The 11,561-nt window shown below is 38.9% G+C and overlaps 1 protein-coding gene across 1 annotated transcript in view; it reads right to left on the reverse strand.

The window, feature by feature from the left end:
• The window catches only part of LOC103812057 (monofunctional C1-tetrahydrofolate synthase, mitochondrial-like), a 61,064-nt gene that overhangs the window by 32,896 nt on the left and 16,607 nt on the right, over positions 1-11,561 (reverse strand). The window contains exons 6-7 of the mRNA XM_009085062.1: positions 8,802-8,909; positions 6,993-7,145 (exon numbers count right to left, since the gene is read on the reverse strand). Coding sequence (XP_009083310.1) covers positions 6,993-7,145; positions 8,802-8,909 — 261 coding nt within the window. The remainder of the gene's footprint in view (positions 1-6,992; positions 7,146-8,801; positions 8,910-11,561) is intronic.

Consider the following 11,561-nt stretch of genomic DNA (forward strand, 5'->3'; position numbering starts at 1 on the left):
CTGAAGGCCTGGAGCAAAGGACGCTTTCACAGAGGTGCCCCCTTTGGCTACATATGCATGCTACAGGTGCTTCTCATTTTATTTGCCTACACTAATGGCATCTGCAAGCCTAAGACAGCTGCACTGAGTTCATTACATACAACCTCTGAGGTCTGATGAGGGCAAGACATTAACAACCATACTGAAGAAAACTGTTTCAGAGCTTAATGAGTTATCTTTGTTCCAGCATCACTTAAACTTGTCGGTGCTAGCCAGGCATTACCCTTGATCAATGAATCTATCCTGCCTGAGTTGATGTGTCAAGTCAGCTAATCTTAACTGAAAGCACATGCTCAAGCACTTGTGATATAGGCATACAAGTTTGAGAAATTCCTCTGCAGCCGCTCTGACGCACCATACCTTCCATGGAGAAAGCATGGCTAACCATGTCCTCTGCCCTTTACGTGCAAAGCAGAGGAGGTTAGGTAAAATTCCCAAAGGGGATGATGGGAGGCTATCAGTCTGACACTTTTTCTGATGAAAGTGAAACAGGAGAGTTGCTTTATGTACTTGTAAATAAGCATCTGTTTTAAGGGGCTTATTCAGATGAACTATTTTAAGTTAACAGTGATATGACATGTCTAAGAGCTTGAACATAATGCTACATTTCTATAGATGTATTTAATATAAATATATTTGTAAAAGACCAAGGAAACTTGATTGATACAAGAAATACATTAGATTCATTTTTGTTACTAAAGAGTTAATTTTGTTTAAGCCACATTTAAACATTTGCATAGAAAAAATTCTTCTCTGACAAGTCTTAAAATACAGTGAGATGGGAAAATCATTTGGACACTCTGGATACAAAGAACTAATTTTACAATAGTCATACTGAAATTGCTTATAATGGAAATTACAGTAAGAAAGAATCTCAACTAATCTAAACATTAAACAGCTTACCAAACCACAGGATCTATTTTCTTCTGTGATATGTTGTCTAATGGTTTCATCCTGTTCCAAAACAACCAGTTTTCTTTCAGCTATTCCATTTGCTGTAACAACACCACCCTCCCCCCCCCAAAAGTTCTTTTTTCTTCTCAATAGAAAACAAAGCATAACCATCCATTCAGCTCTCTAACTATAAGTGCTAGCCCTCACGGAATGCAAGGTTAGCTTGAAGAAATCTGTGATAATCTGCAAATTAATTTTGATGATTCAGCCAGTAACAGGACCTGGTCTTTCATTCAGAAAAGGCAATATATTGTACTCTATTATGATGTAGGTTAAATAATGATTACTGGCGAACAATCCAGTCAAGAGAGACAGCATGAGCTATACAGAATCTAAGTACCTTGCCTCCACTATCCATCAAGGTATTTCTAACTGCCAGAGGAGGAAGAGAGGCTGGTTTTTTTTCAGTTTGGCTTTTTTGTGGGGTTTTAGTTTGATTTCGTTTGGGTATTTTTGGGTATTATTTTGGGTTGTAAGAGGGTATTTTACCATATGTCAGTGTCATAGCTATGGCATGGAGGGACAATGATCTGAAGCAAAATGTATTTACTGTGCATTTCCAACAAGCACTGGCTTATCCATATCAGTTTAAAATAGCTGAAGTAAACAACAAAGGCACGGAACATATGGAGATTTTTGAACTATCATTTAAATAACCTCTTTTCTATGCATGTTCAAAAGTTAAAGATGACAATAACATTTTCAAGCCAGCTAAACTCCACTATTTTCATCTTCAATTAAAAAAAAACCTTAGTCATCGGCAAGGCATGTTCTGCTCTCCTGCAACTACATCCATCAATTACTCCCATGACTTCTTCCTGGCCGGATCTTAGATCATGTCATTGTTTTAACTAATGCTTTTGGAACATCTTCAAATCTCTTTCACCCTTGTGGCTTTTACTTCAGTGCCCTCGTTCAGTTCTATGTGTACATTTTAGGTGTGTCTTCAAATCATTTCACAGGTATCTTCTCCCACTGGTATAACTCAGTTTAACTTCTTTCCTTTCCAGCCAATCCTATCTTTCCAATTCTCCCCTTAATCTTCTATTCTCATCTTCTCTTCACAAATGGCCATAGTCCTCCTTGAATCTTAACCGCCTCATAGTCTACATGCCTGGGACATTTTCAAAGGCTGCCACATACCCCATTTCATTATAATCTACAACCTTTTCCTCATCCCTTTAGCCAAATCATTCACTTAGGACTATTTTTGCCTCATCTATGGAGACCCTCTCCAGCCAACCCAACACCATCACAGCCACAACATGCAACCCACCAAGGACCACAACTGGATTTCCTGTTATTACAATAACCATCTCTCAGCCTTTAGCTTTTAAACACAAAGAACTGAAGTTGACTGTCCTCACCTTCACTTTCAGTCATTGATTTTACCTATGTGATCAACCCCAGCCCGTCAACCCAACCCGGAATAATTTATCCGCCTTCCACCAAATGGGACACCGTTCAGCACTTCCACATCTGCATACCTGGCCACTGCACAGGAATGATGCACCCCATGGAATTCAGAAAACCTCTCCCTCTCCTTCCCAAGAAGGATTATACCTCCTGTAATAAATACAAAGCCACATCATCTAACACAGCACAGTGTGGGCTTTTCTTTTCCTGTTACCATTTTTCAATTTAGATCTAAACAGTTGTTAAGCTACTTTCCTATGTGAGTTTAACTTCATGGCTTTCCTTTTCTGTTACTGTTAGCATGCACACTGCAATTTTCTCAAAACCATCCTGCAAAGTCTGTGAGCACCTAGTTTTTACAACCAGCTGTTCTGAGCACTGCTACAATGCAGCAACTTTACAACACCAAAGGCAGGTGCCAAATGCCACATCACCAGGGAGATTTTTTGGACTGGGAGAGGTCAGAACACCTAGCAGAGCATTACTCCTTTATAAACAAAATAAAATCAAATTGCAATCTAAATGCTTTACACAGCAAGTGTAAATCTCACTAGCATTTATGTTTTTGACATATCACCCTGTGTTACACAGATCAGCAGGACACTTTGGGCAATCCACCAATAATTATTTGTCTGTCCCATAAGAGGGTCTGAGAGAAGGGAAAAATAACAGTTTGCCATTTGGACCTCATGCACCACTGGAAAACTGCAATTTCACTTCAGGTGGGCCTGGACTGCAGCTTATGTTCAATAGACACTCTCAAAACTTAACCTCTTAACCACTATGAGAAAAGAAATTCATTCAACAGGGAACAATATTTTCCTTCTGAAAAGTATTCATAAAAATATTTACCTTCAAGGTCTTTTCCCTTTTACAATATTCAGGTAATATTTTAGCAGGACAGTCCTGGCTCTCACCCGCAAGTGAATTAGAGCTTTATTGCTCTCATAAACTGATTTTAAACTACAACAGGTCACCCCAAGAGTTCCTTCCCAGAGGATATAGTTTCAGCACTAGTTCCAGAGACTTGAACTTCTTTCTCTATGGGGAGAAAAACATTTCTGTAGTAGACTGACCTTTCTTCAGATATGTTGATATCTGAAGGATGTCAGTCCATTGTGAGAATTTGCGAGCTGGCATGACTCCAAAAGCTCCACATATTTTCAAAGACACTTCGCCTGTAATTTTAACCCATTAAAATAAAAGTAGTAGTGCATACACAAAAATCTCACTGTGATTCAAACACAGATTTATTACCTGCACCGGTGATTTGGTAGCATCACTTCAAAAAGGCAAAAGACAACAGGTTTTACTTCTGTGACCTGCCTACATTCTTGCAACTCACATGAAAGAGAACAACGCAAACATGGCTGAATGTGAGAAAGCACCAAACTGCTACGGCTTTTTGGGTGGGAGTGGAGAGGAACACATACTACAAAAATCCAATAATTCTCCACCCAAGCATTGCAAGTGAATGACCTCACCGGTTTCCTACATATACTCCAGCAGCTTTCCTGCCATCACTCTGCTAAGCCAAGCAATGATGTCAACAGTCCACCTGTGAGAGTGATGTAGCCCTCTGGGTCATGGTCGCAGAGAACTTGGATAAAAGCTCTGCCAGTGCTAATTAAATGCACTTCTTGTTTCACTGCTGATTTCCTCTGATAAGGCTCAGCTCATTTTTCCTGGAAAGACTTCCATGCTGTAAGGGAACTGGAGCCAACCATAACACAAACCAAATATTGCTTAGAGAATATGAAGACAACATGTTAAATATTTAATTTTAAAAAAATAAAATCACTGCCTATCAGTGCTGGGGTAAATACAAATCTTGTACCCTACACGTGCTAGTGACAAGGTTAAACTACAAATGCTAGTTACTGCAGATAGTTTATTATCTTTCACCAGTACTTATCTCTTTCACTTGACGTGCTCTTCCCAATTAAATTGGAGCAGAATTCTATCAACCTCCTTTACCACTGGTAAATTCCACCAGGTTAGAGTGCAAGAAGCTCATCCAGTAAAAAAATATGCTTTGAGAATGGAGTTTGACATTTAATTGGTATCAGAATTATCGCTATGACTAACAAAAAACCCATTTTTTTCTGCCATCAGAAAGGTCTTAGCTGTAAGCATGTTCTAAGCAGCTTAGGTATTAAGGAACCTCTTCCATTTACACAATTAGCCAGCAAGTAACGCAAGGAATAATTATACCATGCTCTTCTTTTTTTCCTATATAAAGAAATCTAAGCCACTGTCATGACTGGATGCTTTCACCATATGCTGTCACCAGGATTTCTGTAATCCCTCTACTCATTACCATCTGACTTCCAGCCACTTTTAGCCTTCAGGACATGACCCTTTACACTTGCTTTGTTCTTACAGACATTTTCAGATAGCTTTATTAGTAAAAGATCTGCCAAACAAAGGCTCTCAGATTTGAAACCTGACATAAAAAATAGTCCTTCTTGCACAACTTAAAAAGTAACATTAGTCCTAAGATTTGGTTGTTGATGACAATGCATGCAAAAATCTGAAGGTAGCAAATTAGAAAAGTGATCTCAAAAGCAGTGGTACAATTATCTTACAAGAGTTTGTTTCCTGATGATCACAACTCTCAATTCTGAAAGGCTGCATGTTGGACCTCTTGACATAAATTTAAGTCCAGAAAAAGAATTGTACGGTAAGGATGTCAGGAATACATTCATAACCACTCGTTCCTATTTGTAGCAATTGTGATAGTTCCAAGAAGTGTTCTGTCCCACATTCCTGAGTATTACATTCCAGAGCGTTAGCAATATTTTACAAACAACCAATGATCAATGTCTATTTACATTTTTAGCTCTTGGGGATCTTACGTTTACACAGTACCTTGTCCTACAAACTCTCTGGATCCATAACACTGAGAGCATACTGCTTACTCAGTTCAGGATATGGGAGAAGTTCCATGGCTAATACTATGCCTCACTGAAGTCAGGCGAACTAACTTGGATGTATTTTCTACAATCTCCTCCAATAAGAAATCCCATATATAAAATGTCCTTCGTAAGAACTGCATTTTTTGGTTCTAGATGGAAATGGATAATGAGAGGTAATCCTTTAAGTTGTTTGGTCTATATTGTTCCTATGGACAGTTTCTATGGATTTATGACGCTGAACTGCAGCTAGTTTGTAGTGAAGCATGCAGAGTGTGACTCAACCCAAGAACATTTCATTCTGACATCTTACAGAATAGTTCCCTCATCGGTTTGAAACAGTTGCTGCCCATTACTCACATGCACTGCTTCTCACAACTTCATGACACACAACTTACAGTGCAAACTTGAATCCAGGCCATGAAGGAGATACTAGAAGTTCTGACAAATTTTATCTAGTCACCAGTAATTGGAATTTGGTCTTACACAATTTAAATACACAGCTGCGCTCCGCTTCTGGTGGATGTGCATAATGTGATCGTGCAGAAGGAAAGCATATCCCCAAGTCCAATGAGTTATACTGACACAGTTTCCTGAACTCCAGGAACCCTCCTGGTCAGAAAGTACTTCCTTCCTTGTTTCAAACACTTGATTGTTTCAGAGGGAATTCAAAACAATAGATTAGAAACTTTCAACCTTTCCTAAGTGTACTGCTACATAAGGAAATCAGGCCATGCTCTGGGAAGATGAGATAACATTGGGAGAGTACTCTTTCCGGAAATGCAGTGGCTTTTGCCTCCCTTCTCTAGCACTGTCACATGAATCAGCTACATATAAGTCATAACTCGAGCTATGAGATGTCAGATGCAGTTCAACCACTGTTTGGATTAAGATGTGCGTGGTTGGCAAAAGGAATGAGCTAACTAACTTCTCAGCTATTTCGATAAGGCTTGCTAGAGAAGAAAGTATCAGGAGCTTCCTAATCTGAGTCTGTACTTTTAAGGACAGGTAGGAAGAAAAGATGAAATAGCCTCTTTCTAGCACCTCATTGTTTAAATCTCTAAAAAAGGAGAAACTATGTGCTACTACTTCTGCAGTTACAAATCTATCCCTTCCCACCATAACTTGGTTTTACAGAACCAGTAGTGATGTTCACAAGGACTGGAAAGAGACCAGGTTCATCAGCTGAAAAGCAATCATTTCAATCATACACTTTTCCATAACACAATTCCTTTCATCTAAATGCATTACAATACTTTGTAATAATGGATGAAAAATTTAACATTTAGGATACAATCATGTTAACTAGTTATTTAATGGCTGTAATTTGAATAAAGAAAGGCAACAGACATACAAATTCATTTTTCTGCAGCATTAGGGTGCCTAAGAAACCTAGACTAACTGAGAAACAACAGAAATGGAAAAACCAGCAAGAGCCATTCTCTCAGACCCTCGTCAAAGCTCTTATATGATATTGCATTTTCCTAATTCTCTTTTCCTATCAATGTAGAGCTACAAAAAGTTTGAGGAAGAGATTATTATACAAAAACAAGAACTCACCTGGTTCTACATATTTTCAGAAGCAAACAGGAAATGCACTTCCCTGTCAAGCTGGGTCAAAGGCAAGTGATCCCTGGATCTAAGGGAAGTTGAATACTTTGCACTCACCGTTCCTACCAGCGGGTAGATGAATCCAGCTCCGATACTGGCTCGCACATCGCTGATCGGCAAAATGAAACCAGTGGGAACACCTTTCCTCTCAGGCTGATGGGAGAGGGATAGGTGAGTTTTTGCCATACAAATGGGAAGATTTCCAAACCCCTAAAAAAAAAAAGTTTTAAAAATTACAGGAAAGACACATTATGTTTTTGTTTTGTTACCAGTATCTTCTAGAAACCCTAAACCCCATACAGCACTAGTTAACTTCAGCTTCATAACAGCTAATATTTCAGAAATGGACTGAACACTGTATTTCACATGCTATTCTCTCTCAGCTCAGGCCTCTAGCTCCAGAGACTTGGCTGTAGTGATACTCAGTTTCTAGAGTGGGTTCTCAATCTAGAGTTAGGTGCAAAAGTTGCCTATGCAATGGTTAAAGTGTGCTATTTTCAGAAAGGGCACGGATACCACACTGAACAGGAAACCTACACCAGCTTAATAAAACTAGTATGGCAGTTCCCTCTAGGCTCTAATGACCTAGTTAGACACCTACTTAAGACCAGGATTCAGAGTCCAAAATTCTCTAAGGGTACTAGTATCTTCTTGAGGGTTAACACAGATGGCTCACAATGCTTTCCTTTGTGTTTAAACAAGACAAAAATTGTGCAAGGTTATGGCATCCACTTCATTAATGACAGGGCAGTGGTTATTGAAAATGTGGAGAAAATCTGGGAAAAGCCCTCAGCATCTCCCTCCACATTATTTGTCTTCCAAGTTATTGATTAATCTTGAGTCAAGCACCTTCCACTCTTTTGTTCAATTCAAACAGAGCCATTGCACAAGGAAGAAGAAGAGGTGGCACTGCAGGGAATTGTTTTTGCAGCTCAGTGCTGACAACAATCCTTTAATGACATTGTGAAAATATGTCCTAATACTACTAGCATTAGATTAAAAATTGAATTAGGGAATCACAGCAGGAAAAGATAAAGACATGGATTATTTTGCTTCAAATACACTAAGTAATCTTCTTTTCCATCCAGACAAATCAAATTAATTTTCAGTAAGTTTACATTATAGGGAAGATGGCTAAACTTCTGACTGTATGACCAAGCTGCTGAAGTATACTCAGGAATTTTTCCATGACACATCATTCACAGTTTCTCTTTTCTGACAGAAAGGCTCCAGCTGCATTTATGTGCAGAAGGCATTTCACTATAGAAAACACATTCACCTGTACACATGGTTTTAAAACTTTTCAAACTGTAACAAAGCCCACTCCCACATACTTTAGGATCAGTGATCTATTTCACCATCTAGCATTCATAACTCCTTGAAAGCAACATGAACAGAAAGAAAACAAAATATTTGACAAGTGTTGGGAGATTTGTTTTTAATGCGCATAGCTGTGCACAGGTCTTCTTGCGCTTGCAAACTATCTTTTGCAGGTACAAATGAACACTCACATGGTAAAATTGGTTACATTCACTAGCTGCAATTTTTACAGATGTGCAGTTGTCACATTTAAGAGAGTAACCCAAAATTACCACACTGCGTAGAAAGTACTGTGATGACTAGCCTCAGATTTATTCTGAACGCTGTTCATAGCTCAGAGGAGATAGCTTTCCAGGTTAAAACCATTCTGTTCTACCTAATCTAAACCAATCCATACCGACCCCCACAGTTTAGTAGCATGGGTAAGCTCATGCCTTTTAGCAAAGCTTGACTTGACACTCCAATCTAAGAACATCTTACACCCTGAGGTTTTCTAAGACTCTCATCCACCAGGTGCCTGACTGCATAATTCACTGGTGATCTTACCTGCTGAGTGTAACGATCAACTTGTGACTGCGCAACAGGAGACAACTCTATATCCTGAGCTCCATACACCTTCTGAGCAATGATCCTTATTTTTTCAACAATAGGAAGCTGCAGAGACAATGAAACAATACAAGGATGAACATTAACCAAGAGAAACTAAGATCTTACTTGCTGAGTGAGATATCTGAATCTCTCATTTAGATTCAGCCTTGCTAAACAGGCTTGCTAAAGCATGAAACAAAGTAAAAGGGCACTGGTGATGGATATGATATTCAGCTACAGGTACATGAATTACAAGCATGGTTTCAGCTACTCCATCATTTAGGAGCTGCACAATTTATGCATTAGAGAGTTGACAACATGAGCTTACACTCTTGCCTAAAGTGGGGGAAGAAAATTACTGACATATAGTTTTAAGAATCAAGAGCTAACCCACACTGCAGATATGAGGAATCAAGTTCCACTGGGTTAACAGGGATCACTACACAAAAAATTTTCATTTCAAAATAAAGACAACCTATACAATGAGTGAACAAGGCAGAGTAGCAGGCAGCCAGGGAAGGTTCCTCTGAGAAGCGAGGAATTATAGTAGAAAATTCCTGACTCATTACTGCTCCTTTTATTGTGATTATTTATTTATTTATTATTATTCTCATCTCCTAACCTTCCTAACATGCGTATTTTGAATTGTAGCTTTGATATTGTAAAGCTCTTTGGACACTTAAAAAAAAATAACATGAAGGCATTCTAGGGTTCACTTTGAAACCTCAAGTCACTAAGTTCAATTCCAGTCTCCAAGAATATTCACACCATGTTATTCAGCTCAAACTGAATGCATGTTCTACCTTCACGGCTTCTATTTCAAGGCAGGTGCAGACTCTCACATTCAGGCTGTCAGAAATCCTTTAACAGATTTTTCAGCAAACAGTTTTTTGTGGTCAGATGAGGCATTTACTTTTTGTGCCATCGTTTTTGTGTATTCAAAGTAATCGACCCTTTCTGCATTCTCTCTCCTTCTGTTTTGAATGACCTTGGAGACAACAATTGTGACTCCTATAGTCTATTTTAAACTAGCCATCCTCTTTGACTTCTCTCAATAAAAACAGGATGATGAAGGAAGTATCATACCACCAGTACAGCTACTTCAGTGCTGACTATAGATGGCCAGATATCCCATCAGTACTTTCTACTCTAGTATATTTAATTAACAACACATGTGGAAGAAGTGCTGAACAAAATCTAAAGATGCACCACTTGGGGAAGACTTAGTAATCTCAAGCAATACAAAAACCATTGCAACACAAAATAGAAGTCCTTCATTTTATTGTAACAAAAGCAAGAAATTAACTGTGAATAATGAACTCTATCTGGTGCATTTACAGGAAGTTCCACAGTTAATCACATTTTTGCAATGCCTGTCTAGAAGTAATGGTTTTTCTGCAAACATCCATCAGTTGAAGGGTGTGTGTCAGACTGACCTTCTTTGTATTTGTGATTGGATTCTAGAAAAATTTAAGCTTACATTAATAAAGAACTCCAGTAACAGAGACATCACAAGAAAAGAAGCTCATCAGACTTTCAAGTAGCTTACATGTAAGGCAGTTAAAAGCTACTAAGGCTCAAATAAAATCCCCCTTCAAACTTGAAATTTCAAAGCAAGGTTTAAAGAAGTTCCACAAGACACGTTTTGAATGTGCTCACTTTATTACTGTTGCACCTTAATTGGGTGGAATGATGTCACATTCCTGACTTCAGGCTTTTTACAGGAATCCAAGCAGTGCAAAAAAATCTAATCAGGACTGGAGATAACACATTACAAATATCCTGGACATAATTCCTGGCAGCAGTAAACTGAATAGAATACTTAGCGTCATGGATAGCTATCAGGAGATGAAACTTCTCTCAGGGTGCTTATTAAATATGTTCATATCCATAGCAGTCTTGAACACAGTGGAAGAAATGCAAAACATGTCTGTTAATTTGCCTTTTGGGTGCTGTTTGCTTGCAGTCAAGGACTAACAGCAACAGCAAATGGAAAGGCAAAAGGAACTCTATTCCCTGTTGTCAGCAGGCCAACATCAAAACTAACAGCTTTCTGCTTAAACCTCAGTAAATTAATTGAGATGGAGATGCTCATTTAGATTCGACTTGCATTTGTGTCAAAATATTTCAAACTAATTTGACAGCAGTGTAATTACTGCCTCCAGCCCCCTTGCAAAGACCATCGCTGTGTTTTCCAAACGAAACCCAGCAACACTCTGGCTAACGTCAGGGGAGACTGCTTTAATGACAGTGGTGGCATTCTGCTCCTCCTGGGATGTGCATAACTAAATCTGAACTGGACAGTCAAACCATATCCCTGTGGATTTATGGTTTGTTGTCGGGGGTTGGTTTTCTGGATTTATTTGTTTTGTTTGGGTTTTTTAACCAGAATTTCAGATACATTTCAGGTCAGTACCCATACCTCAAATTTTGCAATTGTAACCTCAGAAGAATCACCACTGGGGAAGGAGTTGTGGGAGTATGAATGGAAAAAAAAAAACAAAAGTGGTTTTCTGAAACTGTCACATGTTTTTGCAAGGCACGTGCATAGAAACAGGTGAGGCAGTGTGCATGGTCTCAGAGAAGAGCTCTCACAACACAGGCAAGATGAGCCCTGGCTAGGCAGACAGAAAACAGCAAGGAGGCACAGATATGTTATACACATTAACACAACTCATGCACATGCACACTCTCAGACATGTTTCCCTTCCTGAAGTT

Source organism: Acanthisitta chloris, unplaced genomic scaffold, assembly GCF_000695815.1.
Source record: "Acanthisitta chloris isolate BGI_N310 unplaced genomic scaffold, ASM69581v1 scaffold33961, whole genome shotgun sequence".
Taxonomy (NCBI): Eukaryota; Metazoa; Chordata; class Aves; order Passeriformes; family Acanthisittidae; genus Acanthisitta; species Acanthisitta chloris.